This window comes from Metopolophium dirhodum, chromosome 4 (assembly GCF_019925205.1).
Source record: "Metopolophium dirhodum isolate CAU chromosome 4, ASM1992520v1, whole genome shotgun sequence".
In the NCBI taxonomy this organism is placed as follows: domain Eukaryota; kingdom Metazoa; phylum Arthropoda; class Insecta; order Hemiptera; family Aphididae; genus Metopolophium; species Metopolophium dirhodum.
This window is the reverse complement of record NC_083563.1, coordinates 13,834,757-13,858,280: the sequence shown is the minus strand read 5'-3', so window position 1 is coordinate 13,858,280 and position 23,524 is coordinate 13,834,757. Positions and strand designations below refer to the sequence as shown.

At 28.5% G+C, this 23,524-nt stretch overlaps 1 protein-coding gene across 1 annotated transcript; it reads left to right on the top strand.

The window, feature by feature from the left end:
* The first annotated feature begins 12 nt into the window (after window positions 1-12).
* Window positions 13-22,589, top strand: LOC132942457 (fatty acid synthase-like). The gene is made up of 25 exons (XM_061010855.1): window positions 13-115; window positions 3,648-3,874; window positions 3,964-4,116; window positions 7,375-7,548; window positions 8,028-8,467; window positions 8,525-8,953; window positions 9,016-9,153; window positions 9,235-9,465; window positions 9,555-10,279; window positions 10,339-10,600; window positions 11,789-12,149; window positions 12,223-12,402; window positions 12,720-12,871; window positions 12,934-13,101; window positions 13,194-13,478; window positions 13,560-13,762; window positions 18,191-18,728; window positions 18,784-18,963; window positions 19,027-19,225; window positions 19,290-19,616; window positions 19,695-19,942; window positions 20,681-21,664; window positions 21,721-21,981; window positions 22,045-22,290; window positions 22,373-22,589. Exons 2-25 carry the CDS (start codon window positions 3,658-3,660, stop codon window positions 22,484-22,486), a joined length of 7,215 nt encoding a protein of 2,404 aa, XP_060866838.1. The 5' UTR covers window positions 13-115; window positions 3,648-3,657; the 3' UTR covers window positions 22,487-22,589.
* Window positions 22,590-23,524: the final 935 nt, after the last annotated feature.

Sequence of the window (23,524 nt, the reverse complement as noted above, 5' to 3'; positions counted from 1 at the left end):
GAACTGAGTACGCTTGTCATTGTGTTGCCGAGAACCTTCTCGGTACAACTTCAGTAACCGTTGGATCAGTTTTGATTAAGGACATTTTATTTATTTATCATTTTATCATTAAACGGTAAGTTACTTTTAATAGTTACTTGTTATTTTTATTTCCTTATACCTACTATTAATATCTACTTATTTATAAAAACACGGTAGTATGTGTTTTAATGGTCAAACTTGTGTACAAATTTAAAAGTAATTTGATTTATTATTTTATTCTCATCAGTTTTTAATTCTCAAGTTATTTTTATTGTTTTTATTTTTTCCTCAAGTAATTATTTACGAATAATTGATAAACTCTAAAATCTTAACTTTCATATTGATTGATAAACCTTTAAGTTCATTAAAAATATTCTAAATTAATTTTAGAAAAATTAATTCTAAAATTATTTTATTGTTTTACTTTAATTTGTATAAAAATGGAATAATTAATATTTGTTATTTACATATCTATACAGAATTAAAATATGATACATTTTATGTACTGAACAAATAAAACTATATAAAATACAAATTTATAATAAAAACCATTTATTGCACTTAGGATAATTATACTACATTATAATACTATAAGATTATATTAAAATATATACTTTTATTTGACAATTGTGGAAGTACTTATTGATAATAATTAATTACTTGATTATATTCTGTTAATTCAATGTATTTTTTTGTACTTTGTATTAGAGGACTCATACTCGTATATGTCATCCCCGTCTTATAAATTTACAACATAGCAAACTTGTCTTCAGTAGAACCAATTTTGAGTTATAAGCTATAACATTATATGAGTCTTTTACTATTTTACAATATTTTAGTTTTAAATGAGTTATGGGCATATTTTTAATTGGAATATTTTAAATACTCATCAATCATTGAAAGATTGAATTATCATAAAAATAACCGACATGCAGCACATAATATTATGTCTTTACCTTTAAGTATGATATTAGATCAATTCACACAAGTAGTTCTGTTGAACGCAAATTTACTATGTTGGACATTTGTAAGGCAGACAACACATGTAGTTGTGATGATGACATCCTCGTAATAATTATTAGAAAAGAAAATTTGAAAAAGTACATTGGTAGGTACAGACTTTTCTGAATTAAATAGGGATCATTAAAAAAGTAAAAAAATAATTTATACTCAACTTTGTATTTATTAAAAATATTTAAGAATTATATTTGTTGTTAATCGTATGGAATAATGTCTTGTGGGTTGTGTAGACTATGATAATCTAACTGAATAGTTTCTTACCTAAAAATTTAATTTTTGGATAGGTAATCAATATCATTTTTTTTGAGACCTACCTATGCCTGTTCTTTAATAAAACGTGAATAAAATGTTAATTTTAGTAAATAAGACAATGTCAAAATAATTTCAGATAAAACTTAATCAGTAGTAATAGTCAATAGTTCTACCTTACCTATATTATTACTTAAGTTTATTTATAAATAATAAACAATACTTAGATATTAATGAATGAGGTTTGTAAATTAGAATAATGATATAATTTATTTCGGTAAATTCAAATAAATAGCATTAAAAGTGGGTAGAATTGTACATTCGTACCTAATATGGTTCATATATTCTCTCCAAATTATTAAATAACATACAAATTAAATCTATGGAAAGTGAGGGTTATGGTAAATTTTTTAGAGTACAATGTTATTTTAAAACCAACTTTCGATTTCTATATTAACTTAAAAATATTAATTATAATAGACATATCAACATGTTTGGTAGGTATACTATAATGGCCTATATAGTATACCCATAGAATAAATAAATAGGTACTTAGTCAGTCACCATTTAATTTGTAGAATGCAAGTATGAGATTGGTATGGATCTCATAATGCCAATACACCGATTCATTTAATATTTTAATCGCCTAATATAGGCATATCAAGTGTCAACTATATAAAAATGTATTTATACAATTAATGATCAGATGGAAATCACTAAAACAATATAGTTAATAATTCAACTTGGGACTGAATGCGTGTCATCTTTATTTTAAGATAAGAGCTGAACGCAATAAATTCGTCACGAATGATTCGTGTGCAATGTATAAATCGCACTCATGTCATAGTAGGTAGAGCAGGGTTCGGCAATTAGTTTCCAAGGGAGTCCGGATAATTTGACTAAAAATTTTAGGGGCCTATGCTTGGAAAGTTATTTTGGGTCAACACAGAGACGAATAATTAAAAAAAAAATCAACTTTTAAGTAAAATATTTTTGACGACCCCGGGCCGCCTATTGCTAAACACCCCTGCCCTAGAGTCTAGATAGATAACAGATCACACAACACAATATATTATAATTTATTGTAATTCAATTTATTCTGTGGATAAATCCTACCTTACTACAGGTTATTCGACTAAAACTATTTAGCATTAGGTTCAATTAAGTTCATTGATTTCGTGTTTTTATGATTGATTTCATAATTAGGTAGGTACCTACATCGTACACATAAAAATATTATAGGAAAATAATAAAACATACTTAATGAAATGCATTAATATGCCTATCATACAATAATTTTTTTAATGAAGGTAGATACTTAATATTAAAAAGATTTGATAGGTACTTAGCTAATTTTATTGTTGCTCATAATTATTTTATATCTACGACATGCCTATTAAGTTTTTGAAATGTAGATATAGGCCTACATTACGTAGGTACACAATATAAATAATATATGTTCCTAATGGTTGAAGTCAAACTTTTATTTTTTTTTCAACTATTTAGACAGTCGTATTTTTGGTAACGATATACACAACAATTAACAAATAATATTATAAATATAACATTTTGGAATACTAATTTCCCTATCTATTATTTCATAAATTCTATCTTAATGAAATAGTAAGTACCTATCAAAAATAGATAGCTCATAAATACTCAAATGCCAGGACGTGCCCAGGTACACCTATAGGTAATAATAATAATGGTAATTACTAATTGATAAATACTTAATAAAAATAAAAATCAATATACCTATAGGCGTATTACCCATGCAACTATGCAAGTATGAAATTAATTTTATTCCTTATTGTTTTTTATTTGGTATTGGTACCATTATTTACCACACTTCCTGTCATCAGTACATACCATTAGAAATTTACCTAATATCTGGCGATCTGAGTAGGTATTCCTTTAATTTATTATTGGACGTGTATTATATATTTTTTTTAAATTTTCATAACTATTTTACTCAGAACCCATCGCACTGTATATACTCAGCTATAATTATTACGTAAGAAAATACATTTTCCTATTTAAATAATTCCAATGCATATTATTATAGTTTCATAATATCGTTCGTACCTATTTACAAGCCGTCCATAGTAAAACATAAATTATTCGTTCGTCGATTAGATGATCTACGACCTTAAGACCTATTATGACTATATACGACCCTATACAAATAACTATATGTTTGTGATCGTACGATATGCAAATCAATGGCACATCCTGTGATCTATTAATTTAATGAATAAACATGTGTTCTAACATCGAACAAATGTTTTTTCTCAGTACTTATATCCATTATGTTTTTGGTGTATCAGGTGCTAATGACAATAATTCCATAATTTTAGGTAAACCAATATGTCGCGACAACAAGCTATTGAGCTTAAGATTAAAACAGATAGGGAGATAGCGTTGAGGGCAGGCCGCCGTTTGGTAAAATGTGATCCAGGCGATGAAATCGTCATATCAGGGTTTTCTGGATCTTTTCCAAACTCTGACGGTCTTCCAGATTTTGCAGACAATCTTTTCAACAAAGTGGACTTAATATCTGATGATAACAGAAGATGGACAATTGGTAAAAATTGAATATTGTTTACGTTATGAATTACCTATGATAAACATTATAATATTGTTGATTTATCTAATACCTATATATTATTTTAGAACACCCGGAAATACCACAGCGAACTGGAAAACTGAATCAAGTAAATAAGTTCGACGCGGCATTTTTTGGGGTTCATTATAAACAAGCCCATACTATGGATCCTATGTGTCGTATAATTTTGGAAAAATCTTATGAGGCAATTGTGGACTCAGGTAACAAAGCTTACAAACTCAATATAATTCTATCTTATTTATAAAATTAAAACAGATTGGTATTTGTGGATCTTTTTTATCATGGGGTATCTCTTTTGCTGAAGATCGTCAGCAAATCGTAGCTTACAAAGAGAATTGGTCTATTTCAATACGTGTTACATCGGGAGTTCCTCAAAGGTCCCATTTAGCACCAATATTATTTCTTATTTTTATTAATGACATTCATTTCCAAAACTGCACTAAATTAATATTTGCTGATGATATAAAAATATTCCGTACAGTTAATAATCAAGTCGAAGCTGGTTTCTTCAGGAGGCTTACTTCAAATTGATTTAATCCTTCCATACCCTTACACGTAGCACCCGGTCTAAAAATACATTTTATTTAACCAAAAATGTAACTAAGTATTCAAGCAACACCCCCTCAACAGAATTATAAAAACTATAGGTAAATGTGTTGAACATTGATCTGTTCATATTATCACCAAACTTCAACTCTTTCAAAATGTATTATAATACCATACTTGTAAATTCATAGCCTTAAGTAGGTATATATTATAAATTGTAGGTAGGTAGGTATATTGTACTTTGTGGTTTTTTCTTTTTAATTATTATTAATGAACGATTATTGTATAATGTATGTAATTGGGCCTGGCTGGTTTAAAACTTAAATAAATAGGTATACAGTCGAATATCAATATTTCAAATCAACCATCATTTGAAACTCGGTTATTCGACATGAATACTCGATCTGATAGTAATTCGAAGAAAAACAATGCCTTTTGATAAATATACCTTCACTAAGTACCTAATTTGAAATAAAATTTAAGGCGAACAAGCCGCCAACTGCACATGACAAATTTAAGTTCTTTCCGTCAAACTATATTGGTGATTTAAAATTGTTTCATCATGATGAAAGCGTTTAAAGTGTACACTTCTATCATTCATAATTAACTACCTATTATAATCATAGAACGTTTTTTTTAACACCATCGAAAATATTATCGTACATTATTGTTATTATCGCATATTATTTCTTAATGTATTATTGTATCTTCCAAGTGTACATTTCAGATCTATAATATATTATCTAAAATACGTCTAATTGATGTATAAATGTATTTGCATAGAATCTATGGATTAAAATAAAAAAATATATGTTTATAAGATAGGTATCTAAGGAAGGTCTAATTGAGGCCTCGTTCATAGACGTCTAATATAGGTAGGTACGTACCTATGTAAATATTATAAAATAGTTTTCTATAAGATGTTTAGATGTGTATAGTATTATATGTCTAACCTAACCTATCAGCCAGAACGTAATATATCATAACATCGAAAAATTTTTTTTAAAGATGGTACATTAAAATATAACTATTAACTGATATTACACACTTATACATTAGTTAAATATCAATAATATAATTTGGAAATGAGAAAATACTATTTTTCAAATAGTTTATTAGGAAAAAAAATATATGCATACATAAGTGAATTTTCAGTTACCTTAATCAAAAATCATACTTGACAGTTGATAGTACATAGTTTCAAACAAATACCTACTACAGAAAGCCCGATTACAAAATTAACTGCACCTGACCATATATAAGGTTTTAAAGAAACTTTAAACATTTTTTTCTTTCAAACAAATATTAATTATACTTATAACTCACAAATTAGTTATTATTTATCTTTTAAAATTATCGGACATTATTTAATTTAATCGTTAATATTCAATTGTATTTTGATTTTGTTACATTTTCCCTCTTTTTTATTGATCCTGATTGGCGCTAACTACAGACCCAATTTAAACTTTTGTTACGATTTTGTATTCCGTTTATTTTAGATGCTTAAACAAGGATATATCTATAAATTATAAAATAAAAACTAAATTTTTTTTAAACAATTTATTTCTAGGTATCTAATTAATAATTATAGAACAGTAAAATCTAATTATTTTAATATTATTTATAAATAATGATAAATTATTTAACAGGCAACAGGTCCAGCCAAGTAGCCGTTTAGGCATATACACTATACGAATATAAATTATACGTATATATATATATTATTATCAACGGAAAGATCTAAAATTCGAATTAATTTTGTTGAACCTAATAAATGTTTACAAATATATCCTATAGACTCACGAGACAACCACGTAGATATAGTATAATATACCTAAAATCTCGACGTCTTTTAGACCCTATTAGTGAATAACTATAATAAGTGTTGATAAATGGGTTATGGTATTTTAAATTATGAGGTGAATACCTGAACGTTTATGCTGTACATATGTCGTAGGCATAAAGTAAAATCAGGAATTTTACTAAATGCCTAGGCAAATTGTCAAAGAATTTAATTTTTATGTGATTTTACTATCCGTAAGGTAAGTTTACCTAAATATCTATTTCAATGCAGGCACATAATAAAAATGGAACGTTTTTATATTATTTTAAAGTTTAAACTAAATTATCTTATTAATTGTTTATTGCTATTCTATATTTAAATTAACTATAATATATTAATATGTAAAATACCAATACGTATGTGATATATTTATAATTGTATATCCTTAGGTAGATAAAGTGTAAAACTATTATTTTGAAACATAAATTATAAATAAGTGTAGGTTAATACTAATTAGTAATTATAGGTATGGTAGTATGAGTATAAAAAATGACTAAAAAGTTATATTATGGACTATCGTTAGAATGTTTATTAGTTTTTAGTTACTATACTTGTTATTAGGTACATGTTATTGTTTGTTGGCACTTTCTGGAACATTTAACATTTTTTTTAAAAACACAATCACCAATAGACTAATGTTTTAAATCCAACAATATAGAAATAGAACTTCTATAAGTCTTTACGTCTAGTTCCGTTGTACGAACATTTTATCTTTATATATCTTATTTATATTTATCTTTTTTATACTCGTACTACCATACTTAATTAGTAATTACTTTCACTTACCTATTTATAATTCATGTTTCACAACAATAATACCTATAAGGACGCGAAATTATAAATATTTTACATTATAATAATAGCATATTTAAACATGATATATTTATAAGATTACGACATTTTTAAAAGCTAAAAGTCAAGTTATTTCGAAATTAAATTAAACTAAATCAGAATTTAAAAACAATGAACCAAACTCTAAGACTCTGAGTTATTAAAAACACAAAAAAATCAATTTTAATAATAGTTTAAATTTTAAAATGAAATATTATTTTATTATTTGTTATTTTAGGCAATTCTCCGAAGTCATTAAAAGGATCGAAAACAGGAGTGTTTGTTGGAGCATGCTTCAGTGAGTCAGAAAAAACTTGGTTTTATGAAAAACTTCAAGTTAATGGATTTGGACTTACTGGTTGTGCTCGAGCTATGCTAGCTAATAGGATATCTTATTGGTTAGGTGTAAATGGTGAGTAATATTTATTTTTTTAAACATACTTAAGAGGTTAGTCGCAAGTCGCAAGTTGCAAAGTCGTAAGTGTTGCTCCGTCTTACAAACGTACAGCATAATATCAATGTTATACGTTCAACAGAACCAATTTAAAGTTGTTAGCTTTAATTCCAAAGTGAATTAGTGATTTAATCAATTATCAAACTTATAGGTAAGCATAATATCTAATGAACCTCGTAGATTTGTATTGATTTTTAATTTTATAACGAGCTATAGTAAATAAGTTATATAGGTAGTTATATGTAAAATATTACAAATTTAAAATGCTCATAATTCTCTTTAAAATATAAATGTCAATGGCATCTTGAGATATGCCCTAGATAAACTCCTAACCAAACATGCGGTTCCTCTTAATATATAATTAAGTAAATATGACATGATTACAATATGTGTTTTATATAATTAAAACAAAACTATAATTTTCTAAATCTTTATAGGTCCTAGCTATTCAGTAGATTCTGCTTGTTCTTCAAGTTTATATGCATTGGAACACGCTTATAAGGCGATTCGAGATGGACACTGTGATTCTGCACTTGTTGGAGGATGTAACTTGTGTCTCCATCCATACGTATCTCTGCAATTTGCGCGTTTGGGTGTACTTTGTACGGATGGTCGGTGTAAATCTTTTGACGAAGCAGCTAATGGGTATGTTAGATCAGAAGCAGTTTGTGTTCTGTACTTACAAAAAGCAAAAAATGCTAAACGAGTTTATGCAAAAGTTGTGCATGCTAAAACAAACTGTGATGGGTATAAAGAGCAAGGAATAACTTATCCTTCGGGACCATTACAACAAAGGTTATTAGAAGAGTTTTACGAAGAGTGTGAAATAAAGCCGAGTGATTTAGCTTGGATAGAAGCACATGGAACAGGGACTAAAGTATGTACACATTTAATATTTAATTTATGAATAAATATTAATATTAATTACACATAGGTTGGTGATCCAGAAGAAGTGAAAGCTCTAGAAAATGTGTTTTGTCCTGGCCGTACAGGACCATTATTGATTGGTTCTGTGAAATCTAACATTGGTCATTCAGAACCTGCCTCTGGTTTATGTTCTGTAGCAAAAGTTATCATAGCTATGGAATCTGGTTTTATACCTCCAAATATAAATTTTAACACTCCACGAGAGGACATTACAGCATTTTATAACGGTCGTATAAATGTGGTGGCTGATAAGACACCTTGGAATGGTGGTTTAGTTGGTATTAATTCATTTGGTTTTGGTGGTGCTAATTGTCACGTATTACTTAATTGGAACAATAAAAGTAAAATTAACAACGGGCTTCCGGAAGACGATTTACCTAGATTAGTAGTAGCATCTGGTAGAACCGAAGAAGCTGTAACCAGTTTATTAAACGATGTAAGTCATATAAAAATATTCAGTTGACATCTATAGATGTATGATTTTATTTTACATTTTAGTTCTTGTCAAGATCATTGGATAAAGAATATGTGCGTTTATTACAAGATGTTCAAGCAGAGCAGATTCCTGGGCATATTTACAGAGGATATACTATCATAAAAAAAGATTGCAAAGCAAACCACTCAATGGATTTACAAGTAAATAACTAAATAGGTCATATTATATTTATTTTTGTTTAAATGTTTTAAAAATGATTAATCATAAGTATATTTATTTAGTATTATTCCGGTGAATCACGTTCTGTATGTTTCGTGTTTTCTGGAATGGGTTCTCAATGGACTGGCATGGGTACATCATTGATGCAATTACCAATTTTCAATGAATCAATTTTAAAGAGTCATAGTATTTTAAAAGAATTTGGAATTGACTTAGTAAAAATAATTACTAGCACTGATGCTAATATATTAAACAATACAGTTAACTCGTTTGTGGGAATTGCAGCCATGCAAGTAAATATTTAATTTTTATGCTTTTAAAATGTTTTTATTCAATTTAGAAATATGTAAAACCTTTATAATTTTTTTAAAATTTAATTTAGATTGCATTGTTTGATGTGTTGGTTGCTATTGGAATTACTCCAGACATTATTATTGGACATTCAATCGGGGAATTAGTGTGTGCTTATGCTGATGGCTGTTTAACATCTGAACAGACTATAAAAGTTGCTTATTACTATGGCTTAGCTACATTAAATTCAAAGATTCCTTTAGGTGCAATGGCGTTTGTTGGTATTGGATATAATCAAATTAAAGACTTACTTCCAACAAATGTTGTAGTAGCTTGGCATAACTCGCCAGATAGTTGCGCTATATCTGGTCTAAAAGAATCTGTTGAACAGTTTGTTCTTAAATTAAAATCAAAAGATATTTCAACGCAAATGATAAATGTACTAAATACTCCATATCATTCAACATCAATTAAAAAAGCAATCCCATCATTATTAGAATATCTGAAAAATATTATAACAAATCCTAAACTACGGTCGGAAAAATGGTTAAGTACATCAGTACCAGAAGAACAATGGGGCGAAGATAAAGCTAAATATTGTTCTGCCGAATATTGTGCAAATAATTTACTAAATAGTGTATTATTTGATGAAACATTTGAACATGTGCCAAAGGGGTCTGTATTAATTGAATTATCTCCGCATGGTGTTCTCCAAGATGTATTAAACCGATCACACAAAACAAATATTACCAATGTAGATTTAGCTTCTAGGAATCATAAAGATGGAATTGAGTATCTACTGTCAGCTTTTGGAAAGTAAGAATAATTTTAATGTTTTTGTTATAATATGCTTTACCTATTTCTATTTTATAAAGAATATTTGAAGCTGGTCTCAATCCAAAAATCAGTAATCTTTACCCGGATATCGAGTTTCCGGTTAGCCGAGGTACTCCAATGATTGCACCTTTAGTACGATGGGAGCATTCAGAAGATTGGTACGTGACAATGTATCGTGTTCAAGATAAAATTAAATCTGGTGAACGAAATATTTCGATTTCGTTAAAAGATGAAGAACATGAGTATTTATCTGGTCACGTGATTGATGGTAGAAATTTATTCCCAGCAACCGGATATTTGGTATATTTTTTTCATTACATTATTTATTATTTATAAGTTGGTAATCACTCTTTATCATTTCTTTTTTTATGATTGTGCTTACCTGCTATTTTAAAAAGTTTAAATATAGGTAATTAGAATTAGGTACAATTGGTAATAGTTTAGTTTGTAATAAAAGGCTTTTAAATTAAATACTCTAAAATCATTAAACAAGTTTACTGTAGGATATAACATAGGGAGTTCTAGAGGGTCTTTAGTTCTTTGTTATGTTATGATAGGTCATGCCTCATAAATCATAAACTTTTTTTAAAAGTGAACCAAATAGACTAAACACAAAATATTTTTAATAATATATTGTTTTTTGGGTTAGTAAAAAAAAAAAACTTTTATTTTACATATTCATATTTGTATACATTAGTCAATAATCATAAACGCACATAGTACACATAAACGATAAACAATATAATTAATAAGGAAAGCAAATATATTATGCTATCTTCTAAAAATTACGTATTGCGCCGTGGTCATTATACTATCACTCAGTAGTGTATCGAGGATTTTATCAAGGGGGTGATATAGGTACAATTTTGAATGAACATCCTATATACATTATACACATATTATATTCATGTTGTATTATGTACAAATTTTGGTCTCCTTGGGGGGGGGGGGGTTGTCGGGGATACGACCCACATATCACCCCCATAAATACACCACTGCTGTCACTGTCGAGTGTCGACTGTCGACACGTTACATAAAAGGTTCGTTATTAAGAGAACGCTACACCCGCATGTGTTGTCTCCGTCTTACAAAATATGTAAAAATTGCAAAAACTGTTTTGCACGGGTGAGAACCACTCGGGCTGTAGTCCAAGCTAAGCTACCAAATTTTTACACTATAAAGATGAGAACATTTGTTGTGCAATGTCGCTTTTATTTTTTTCGATATCAATATTGAAAAAAATGTTATTAAAATTTGAAAATTTTAAAAATTGGACTACAGCCCTAGTTCTCACCCGCGAAAAACTGTTTTGCAATGTTTTACATTTGTCAGACGGAGACAACACATGCGGGTGTAGCGTCCTCTTTAAATGTATACTCGTAAAATAAATAATAAACTAACTATTTTTTTAACATTTTCCTTCACCAGTGATCAGTCTAAAATTAATATTTTGTTGATTCATGCTTTTTTTTTGTGTTAATTTAACAGGTAATGGCATGGGAAACACTTGCTTTGATGCGAGGAGAACTATACTCTGAAGTACCAGTTGTATTTGAAAATGTTCGTTTCCAAAGAGCAACAAATATTCCAAAAGATGGAAATGTAGAGTTTATTGTAATGGTACAAAAAGGCAGTGGTACGTTTGAGGTAGTTGAAAGTGGAGCACCTGTTGTTACTGGTCGTTTGTACATTCCTACCGATGCCAACAACGAGATGATCGACATGCCTCCGCATCCAGACGAACCAAATGATACAGATTTAAATATAAAAGATATTTACAAAGAATTAAGACTCCGAGGTTATAACTATAAAGGAATGTTTAGAAGTTTAAATAGAGTAAATCTTGATGGTGAGCTTAAATAACAATATCGAGTTGTTTTTCATATTTCTTATTGGTTCGGTTTTTTTTTGTTTATTTATAGCAACTGTTGGAAGAGTTGGTTGGTTTAATAATTGGGTTGCATTCATGGATAATATGTTACAAATACAAATATTAAAAGAAGACACAAGAGCCCTTTTTGTGCCTACTTCATTACAGAAACTTTTTATAAATGTGAAAAAACACGCCACAATCTTACAAACTCTCCCGGAAGATAAACCGGGTAATTAATTTACCTATTACTAATAATATATAAGTGACCAACTTTTAATCATATTTTTTATACACCGGAGTGTATCACGTTCCGTCAACAATTGGTTTTCTCCGCTCTCGTGAATTCAGGTCTAAAAATTAATGTGTATCATCATATTATAACCTAACCTAACCTACATCATATTATTATATACTTATTAGTTATTACTTATTACCTATACAACATTTTATGGATGGATATTAGATTGTATATTATTCTAAATAAAATAAAATAACAAACATATTATATTATATCCCCTAATAATAAGTCCGTTATTGAATTTTCAGAGTTCCCTGTTTACGTGTACCCAGAAATAGATCTTATTCAAGCTGGCGGTGTAGAAATTCGAGGACTTCACGCAAATGTAATTGCTAAAAGGAAGCCTTTAGCTGATCCAGTTATAGAGAAATATACATTTGTTCCAAATATTATTGAAACGGTAAATCGAAATAAACTATTAATAAATCGAAGTTAATATTTGAAACTATATTATATTTTTAGGGCTATACACTGGAACAAATAGTGCGCATTTCTTTGCATTTAGTAATTGAAAACCTCATGGGCATTAAAGTAAAAACTGTAGAAATTTTAAATAAAACTTTTAACCCGGATGTACAAATTCTTAGCCCCATCATACTTGATGTCTTAGCTGATCTACCACTCATACAGGTTTTAAATTATATTTATAACTTTATTAATATACCTATTCTAGTACCTATACATGTATGTATAAATATATATATATATATATATCTTTTTAGCCTGAAGTATCTATTCTATCGGATGGGACTCACCCTCAATTGAAGGAAATAGGATCCAATATAACAGTGGAAGATAAAAAATTATCTCCAGATCAATCGGTATTATTTGCTGTGGGCTCAGGAGTTCTACAAGATTCTAACTTCCTGGAACAAGTTTTTGCGACTCTTAAACCAGGTGGATTTTTACTGACACGTGAGAAATTAAATGTCGAATACTCACATGATTCTGTAGAAGTGTGTCTAGATGCTTCCTTAGAACAGGAACGATTAATGCTTGTTAGAAAGGTATGAAAAAATAATTATTAACATAATTACTTGTTTTATTAATATAAAAAATATAATTTGATATTGTAAAAACTGTTATAGCCTTTGGGGCAAAACATTGTCCCAATCGTTGTTAAAATATCGAGTACTGAGTTTTCGTGGTTACCTGTATTACAAAAACTATTAAAAGCCGATGATGCATCTGTAAGCCAAAAAATTGTTCTTGTCGGCGAAAAAGATCCTACAAATGGTATAGTTGGACTATTAAATTGTATCAGAAAAGAACCAGGTGGTGACAGAGTTAGGTATGTAATATTTATATATATATACACAGTGCTCGAAATGGAAAATTTTACGAACCGGAACGCTTATAAAATTAATATGTGGATTATAATATTATTTTAATTCGTGTTTACTTACAATGCAATATAATTAGTTAAAAAAATACAAATATTATGAGTAATTTTTAGCTTAAAAAAGGTGGGTAAGTGGATGTCACTCTGCTGTACAGTAGGTTACAAGTGGATCACTGTAATGGACGGTGTTAAATTTTACTTTTAACTTTAATGCTTATAAAAAAAAATTGTGCCAATGTATTTTTAATATTTTTCAACTGCTGTAACGGTACCTATATCAGGAGCTTTGCATTAAATTTTCACTCTTTTTTACCCAGAAATACAATTTTATTGATATTTATAGAAAAAATGGAAACTGAAAATGTCCGTAAACAGATCAAAATAAGTCAAAATATTTGGAAAATGTTATGGTGTATATAAAATGCTAATATAAACATTCAGTCAAAATTTCATGTACCTACGGTCATTTGTTTTTTTTTTTTTTGGGTAACCCGCGGCAACATAGGCCATTGGGTGTGGGGAGGGCACTGTAGGTTTTATATTGGGTAGGTTTGGTAGGTTTTATATTGGGTAGGTTGGTACACGTGTGTGTTGTGTTTGGCAGAATTTCTAATGGGGCACCCGTAGGTTTCTGCCGTGCCCCGGGGTGGGGGGATGGCGGCACTTGTTCTCCGGACACCGTGACTTGGGTCATTTGTTTTATAGTTGCACCAAAATTGAACTTCTATCTATATTAAGTATATTATATATTAATATTATATTTTGTCGAAAGGAAATTTTATGATTTTAATCCACTAGATTGTGATACTGTCGATTTTTACGAACCCGAACTCTTAAATTTTAATTTTCACCAACCGGAACGGACCCAAAGTTTTTATTACGAACCGGAACGCCGTTCCGGTGCGTTTCGGTCCATTTCGAGCACTGTATGTACAATATTAAATTCAATAATCTTTAGATTAAATAATAAAAATAATACTCTTTTTTATTATTTAGAATGTTTGCTTCTCGCATATTTAATTAAAATGATACACGTTTCCAGCGAAAGTGTAACTTTCCATTTTCCATAGTTATCCTTACCCGTTTCCACCTTAAAGTGTACCTTACCAGTTACAGTTTTCCCCCAACACTCGATTTAACCTAATAAGATAAGTATTTACCGCGTTTCCACCAACATAAATTCTATACCATAAATGTATATGTACATGTCTTAAATTTTTATTTTTAAATTTACAATAATGTTTATTTTGAATAACCTATGTATTTTTAATATTTTTCAACTGCTATTGTAACGGTATATCAGGAGCCTTGCATTACATTTTCAAGCTTTTTGACCCAACGAATACAATTTTATTGACATTTAAAGAAAAAATTGAAAACTGAAAATATCCGTAAACAGCTCAAAATGAGCCAAATATTTTTTCAAAATTTTTGTTGTATAGAAAATTTAAAAATAAACATTCAATGAAATTTTCTTGCATTTACAGTTATTCGTTTTTGAATTACAACAAAATAAGAATATCGCTTCATGATAAATCGAGTTAATATCCAATTTTGTAAAAATATGAACTTCAAACGCTTTTAACAATTTGATTTGACTTTCTTGTAGACATTTTTTTGTGATAAAGGTAGACAAACTTTAAGGAATCTTGTATTACATTTTAAAATTCTATATTTAAAATTTATTGGACAAAATGTACTAACGACAGAGGTCTGACAGTCTGTGAGTACCTCGTCTTATCATGTAAATCTTATAATAAAAATAATTTTTAAATATTTAAAAAGTAGGCAATCTGGTAACCGCTCCGGCACAGCTGGTATCAAGTGTATCTCGTCTTTGAGTTGGTCACTGAAATGGATTTGTTGATATTCAATGGTAAATCATCCCATACGTAAAACGATTCTGTATTTCGCCTATACTACTAAGTATAATTGATATACCTACTAATACTATATGTCTATATACAGTGTGTAACAGGACTATTTGACAAATATAGCAACGTTTGTAATGGCAATTTGTTAAATAGTCCTGTTACACCTTATATATAAATTATAAAATTAATATTCATCATCGTAATAAATAATTCTATTAGTAGTAGGTTGAATTAGTTTTTTCCGAAAACATTGCATTTATGATTTATTATATCATTAATTATTTTAATTTCTAATAATTGGTATACATTTACATCAAATGCTAATTATTGTTATTGATTTTTCGAGTCAATAGTCAATATATATATTATACTGACTTGCCGTTTAACGGTGTGAATAGGATTGTGGTATAATTAATAGACTATAGCTTAAAATTAATCTAAATATTTTAACATGTTATCACTAATAGTAAAATATAATAATATACTTAAAAGTCTTAAGTCCGCATACGCATAATATTTTTGAATTACAACAAAATAACTAAAAATTGATATTCATTGTTAAAATATCTAATTAATTCATTACAATTTTAATTTCAAATGTGTATACGAAAAATTGTTCTTAGATTATATTCTATTTTTAAATATTTGTTTTTCAGCAAAAACTATTTAAAAGAAGATTATTTATTTATCAAGAATATTTTATACACTTTCTTGTATAAACATCAAAACAATTTGCAATTATTCTTGATTTTTACAAATGTTGTCAACATTTTAACTTAAAATGCTTAAAATAAATAATCGTGACTATGTATTTTTAATATTTTTAAATAGCTATAAGAGAAGTCTATTTAGGATCTTGTATTAAATTTTCAAGCTTTTTGATCAAGCCTAAAACTTTTTTTCAACACTTTAAAAAAAAAAAAATAAAACATTTATAAAATTATAATATAATAAAAGATTGCAAAACCAGGATAAAATGAATATTTTTCAGTGCAAATCGGTAACTCCTACATTTACATGTAATCTGATGTAACTAACTACCAACTAAACAAAAAAATAAAATAATTATTTTCTATTGTAAGCTATTAATTTGAAATGCATAACATGGCCATTTGATGTTTGTAAGTTTTAACGTACCTTACAGTATTAATAATTTTAATTATTATTAGATTCTGAGTGGCACGATGAATAAATTAGTTTTACATGTTTAATTTGTTTGTGTGTCTGAACTCATAGCAGAAAAAAAACTTCAATTTTCAACAATGAATATAGTATCACTATAGTACCTATCTATGTATGGTAGGTAGAATATTGGTTTGAGAAATTTTTCGAATTTTTGTAAACATTTTTAAAATTAATCACGATAAAAGCTTGAACATTTAATGCAACATTCCTTATAATTTTCATTAATGGAATTTCAAAAATATTAAAGATACATAGACACGATTATTTTTTGAATAAATTTAATGTTCAAACTTTGACAAAATTTCGAAAATTTTCAAATTAGTTTTAGTTAGAAATGCATAAAAGTTTTTATTTTTATAGTTTACATTAGACATTTTAATAGAAGATTCTCCAAATTTTTCTATCTTAAACGAAAAATAAAGTTTTTAAAAAGTAACATTTATTTTTTATGAGTTTGAATTTATAATTTTTAGGATACTTTAGGATTTTCACCGGATAATTAACAAATTTTCATCTGTCAATTTTTAATATTTTTTTGTAATTCAAAAACGAAAAACCGTAAACATTCAAAATTTTCACCAAATGTTAAAATTACCATTTTCCATATATGGTAAAGTTTTAAAACTATTTTGACTTTTTTTGGGCTATTTATAGGCATTAGACATTTTTAAAATTTTGTAAATTATTTTTCAGATGGAAATTCATAAAAGTTTTTCTACCTCTATCGAAAAAATAAGTTCACTGGAAAGTTATGCTATTTTTAGCCATGTGATATTTTTGATTTTATAATTTTTTTTTAAATATTAAATTTGATTGTTTATTCAAGTATGCTAGGATGACACAAATTCTACGCTCTGAATCGTTTTACGTATGCAATGATTTATCATTGAATTCGAATATAACACATCCATTACAATGACATGCTCGAAAACTACTGTAAAAGCAGAGCGGTACCCATCAGTCTACCTTTTTAAATATTAATTTAAGATAATTATTTTTGATTGTTATTTATACACCCACCTATACTAATTTGGTCTCTACAGGTCTTAATGGTCTTACATTATCTTGATATGATATGAAAAGCATACATATATTGACTTATAGTTCACTAAAGTATTAAGCAATAAATCTGAACAAAACAATGTATTATAATTTAACATAAATCCATAAGCGATAATATATTGTATTGTATATATCATACCTCGAGTACCTAAAATATCCATTTCCTGATGTCATATTGACTTAATATTAAACTATACTTATATTAATTATGTAATATATTATATTGTACTAATATTTATTTTACTTTTTATTTTAGATGTGTATTTATATTGGACAAATGTGCACCAAGCTTTTCTTTGGACGAACCCTTATATAAGAAACAATTAAACAAAGATTTAATATTAAACGTTTACAAGAATAAAGTTTGGGGATCGTACAGACATTTATTATTAGAACCTCCGTCTTTAATCGAAGTTCAACATAGTTGTGTTAATACCTCAATCCGCGGCGATTTGTCTTCTTTAAAATGGTTTCAGGGATCCATTGTTCCATTTACAAAACAACCAGCTGAATCGGATCTAGCGCATGTTTATTATACTGCTTTGAACTTTAGAGATATTATGTTAGCTACTGCTAAACTAGCTCCTGAAGTTATAGCAAGAGGTCGCATTAATCAAGAAAGTGTAATCGGTTTTGAATATTCCGGTAGGCTCGAGAGTGGAGAGAGAATTATGGGAATGATTACGTCACGAGCTTTAACAAATATACTTGTATATGATAAATATTTGTCATGGAAAGTACCGGATAGTTGGTCATTAGAAGAAGCGGCAACTGTACCAGTAGTTTATGGAACAGTACGATATAGTAACTTATGTTTAAGTAATTTATTAACATTTTATTTTTATTAAGGTAATATACGCTTTGATTGTCAGTGGTCGAATGAAACGTGGTGATTCAGTACTTATCCACGCCGGAACTGGCGGAGTTGGTCAAGCTGCTATAACTATAGCACTTTATTATGAATGCGAAATTTTTACAACAGTTGGAACGGCAGAAAAAAGGGAGTTTATCAAAACCCATTTCCCACAGGTAAAAAAAATGAAAGAAAAGAACAAAAAGTTAGATAATATTTATAATGTGTATTATCTTTAGATCCCTGAAAGCCATATTGGAAATTCAAGAGATTCATCATTTGAGCAAATGATAATGATGGAAACTGATGGAAAAGGTGTTGATATGGTATTGAATTCATTAGCTGAAGAAAAACTTTTAGCTTCAGTCAGATGTTTAGCAACTGGAGGTCGATTTTTAGAAATAGGAAAATTCGATTTAGCAAACAACAGCATGATAGGTTGAATATTACCTATATTTTCTACATTTAATATTTTACTTACACTTACTTACTTTTATTTTAGGCATGGAATTATTTTTAAAAGAAATTAGTTTCCACGGTGTTATGTTGGACACATTGTTTGATAGTCCAAATGAATGGAAGCAAGTATTCCAACGTCAAGTACAAGAAAATATTGATTCTGGAGCGATAAGACCATTAGTGCGCACAGTTTTTGAAAGCGATCAGGTAGAACCAGCTTTTAGGTACATGGCTGCAGGTAAACATATTGGTAAAGTATTGATAAAAATCAGAGATGAAGAAGAAGATCGTTTTATTAAACCACAGTCTATAAATGTAAAGGCATACCCAAGAGTAACGTTTGACAAGAATTCGTCTTGTATTATTTGCGGTAATTAATATTATATAAAATATATAATATTATGTAATATATATGGGAGAATTTATACTAAAATGAAATACTATAAAGGTGGTCTGGGAGGTTTTGGTCTTGAACTTGCTGACTGGATGGTTTTGAGAAATTCGAGAAATATCATTCTTACTACAAGAACAGGTATACGTAATGGATACCAAGCATTGAGAAAACGCGTATGGGAATCGTATGGAGCTAACGTGGTAATTTCAACTGCTGATATTACTACAGAAGAAGGAGTTAAACAATTGCTTAACGAAGCAAATAAGTTGGGACCAGTTTCTACTATTTTTAATCTCGCTGTAGTGAGTATAATAATTATAGGTATCTTAGTAAATATAAATATTTTAGTTTATACTTAATACATAATATTTACACAAATTAGCATAATAAGTAGATACGATTTTGATATATATAGGGGCGTGAATTGTTTGAATGAGAAACCATATTATACAAGTTACACCAGATTTTAATACCTTAATATTTTGTTAGTATTATTTAATTATTTTATATGTAATATCTAATAACTAATAAGTCATGAAACCAGTGACTTTTTAAACTTCAATGAGAGTTCAGGTATGGAGTGCGAGTGTAATAATAATATATCGTTTATAGAGCAATGTAGCTTCTTTGAATATTTTTTTTTTTAATTTAAAGATTAATATATTAATTTAGTTATTTTATTTGTTTTTTAAAATTGTTGAGTTATTCTAACGCAGATATATTTTCATATTTCATATTCTATTAATTTGTATAATAATATTATGTTTGTGCCAATAGCAGACCAATGAGTTGGATAAAATTATAAAATATCTTTAAAATACATATACATGTTATTATAATTATAAATAATTTGTAATTTCCACATGTTGATATAAAATTATAACAATAATTACATACATTTTAAGTTTTTAATTCAATGAACATTGTTATAATATTAATTTCTCTTTGTTTTTATATTTATTTTTAAATTAAAATTAAAATTTACTGTTTTCAACTTATTTTATTACGTGATAACTTATTTTTACTGTTCTTTTGTTTAGGTTTTGAAAGATGCTTTGTTTGAAAATCAAACAGAAGAAGATTTTAAAGCATCAGCTGGACCAAAAGCTATTGCAACGTCATTGCTCGATAAATATTCTAGAACAATGTGTCCGGAGTTGAAACATTTTGTAATTTTTTCGAGCGTAAGCTGTGGTCGTGGTAACGCTGGACAAACTAATTATGGTATGTCCAATTCGGTAATGGAAAGAATATGTGAAATTCGTCATTCAGAAGGATTGCCCGCTTTGGCTGTTGAATGGGGAGCTGTTGGTGAAGTGGGTCTTGTAGCTGATATGGCTGAAGACAATCAAGAGGTAGTCATTGGTGGTACTTTACAACAAAAAATTGGCAATTGCTTAGAAATATTGGATGATTTGTTAACTCAGAAAAATAACCCTATTGTCTCGAGCATGGTAGTTGCCGAGAAACGTGCATCTAGTAGTAATGCAGGCACTATTGTTGATACTGTAATTAACATACTTGGTCTTAGGGATTTAAAAACAATTAGTTTACATTCAACCTTGGCAGAATTGGGTATGGATTCAATGATGGCTGTTGAAATCAAACAGACATTGGAAAGACAATTTGAAGTATTTTTAACGCCTCAAGACATCAGAAGTATGACATTTGCAAAATTGCAAGAAATCGGATCGTCGGATGATAAAGAAAAGGAAGCCGATTTTGAACCAAAGTCAATTGCTCAAATGCCTGATGTAGGATTGGGTTATCTTATTCGAGCTATAGGAGAAGAATCTTCTGCTTATAATTCTGTTATGCGTATCCCATCTTTATGTGAAGATGGTTCTGTAGTCGAACAACCTACTACAAAACTAAACACATTATTCGTTATACCCGGCCTTGAAGGTATTTCATCAATTATGGAACCTTTATCCAAAAATTTAAATATGCAAGTCTTATGTTTACAATATGATATTTTGGGCACTGCATCTACTATTGAAGAAATGGCTGCTACTCATTATACAGTAAATAAAAGTTTTAACTATAATTTTAGCTTTGACTCAAATGTATTTGATTGCAGTTAATCCAAGAACGATTGGCGGCTGATCAAGAATTTTCAATTGTGGGCTATTCATTTGGTGGACTTATTGCCATTGAGGTTTTAAAAATGCTGGAAAAAAATAATCGTACAGGTCAACTGTGGTTGATTGATAGTGCTCCACAATTTTTGAAAATGACCACTGAATTAGCAATTCGTGGTGATAAGACACAAGACCAAGAAATTCAAGTACAACTAATACTGAGGTTCCTCGATTTAGTTTGGCCTCACAATAAAACTAAAGTAAGTTAAATAATTGTTTTCACGTAAATAGTATAGAAACATTTTGTGTTTTTTTTGTTTTAGTTTACGACTGAATTGTACCAAATAAATTCATGGAATGAACGTTTAAATTATTTCATTGAACAAGTCCCTGATGATGTTGTATACAGTAAAGACTATCAAAAACAATTGTTAAATTGTGCTTATATTAAGTTGAAGGCAATCATTAATTATGATGGAAAACCTAACGGTAGCTTAAAAACTCGTACTTTGTTAATACGCCCCACCGAACAAGTTTTACCAATATCCGAAGATTATGGACTCTCGGAGGTAATTTCAATATTAAATAACTATTATCAAATCATAAAATCAATATAATCGGTTTTTTTTTGTTTTTTTGTTATGTCAATAGTATTTTAATTCGGCAGTCATGGTACACTTTGTTGAAGGAAATCATTATTCAATATTAGAAAATAAAAAAGTTGCTGAACTTATTTCGCAGTCCTCGTCATCCAAAGATTTATAGATAGTTTTTATTTGAGAACTGTATTCAATCAATTTATTTATTTAAATAATAAAAAAAAACCTAATATTATATGAACTAAAATAAGTTTTTAGCATAATTTTCAGTGATTTTATTTTCTTATTTGCCTTGATCCTACAAAGCAGTTGTTAGATCCAATAAATTTCCAATTTATAATTATTTTTTTCTTAAGGTCTGCGATATGATAGATGGTTAGATTTTGACAGATAATTCTTGAGAAAATTACGAATTGAGATAACAATAATTGTTTTATTATGATTATTTTTATGTTATGCTTTTGGGCCTGATACATTTTTTGAGTAACCATGATGGATTTTTTGTTATAACATTAAAAAATTATAATTTTGTGTCATATTACACAGTTTAGACCAGTGATGCATTACCAATAATTGTTAAACTGTTAAAAATGTTAATTAATATTATCAATAAGTTAGGTAACCTTGTCAGGAACACTTTATCATAAAAAAGAAAAGAAAAAAAATAACAGTGACCATTGGCCCAAATAGGAGGGGGGCTTGGGGGGACTTAGTCCCCCCAAATGTCGGTCAAGTCCCCCCAGTTCAAAATCTAGTAATTAGTACTAATTTTTATATTCTGTGGTACTAAGCAATATGGCCTATGGGAAGGGGGGCTTGAGTCCCCCCAAAAAATTTAGTCAATTTGCGCCTAAGCCAGTGACGCCCAAACTTTTTTCCTCGGCGGGCCACTTTGATAAACAATTATCTTTGAGCGGGCCACCAAATATAAAAGTATGAATAATCTCAATTTTAATTTAATAATATAATTTTGTTAAACATAGTAGGTATACAATATTTTACTATGTTTTATTTTAAAAATTTGTAACGGGTTACATGGAATATCTTCACGGGCCATGGGTTGGGGCAACGATAAAAAACGTATCCACAAAATCTAAATACAACTTTTTTTAAAAGCAACATTCCTAATTTTCTCATAAGTTATTCTAAACTAATCTCTAAGACTCTAACCATAATTTAAATAAAAATAAAATGTATAAGCGTT

What these genes read in the sequence shown, in the direction of transcription:
- LOC132942457 (XM_061010855.1), top strand. Translation starts at nt 3,658, where the DNA reads ATGTCGCGACAACAAGCTATTGAGCTTAAGATTAAAACAGATAGGGAG. An exon ending in GATTAATGCTTGTTAGAAAG is followed by an intron (nt 13,479 to 13,559) that starts GTATGAAAAAAT and finishes AAACTGTTATAG; the next exon opens with CCTTTGGGGCAAAACATTGT. An exon ending in CTATTTTTAATCTCGCTGTA is followed by an intron (nt 19,943 to 20,680) that starts GTGAGTATAATA and finishes TCTTTTGTTTAG; the next exon opens with GTTTTGAAAGATGCTTTGTT.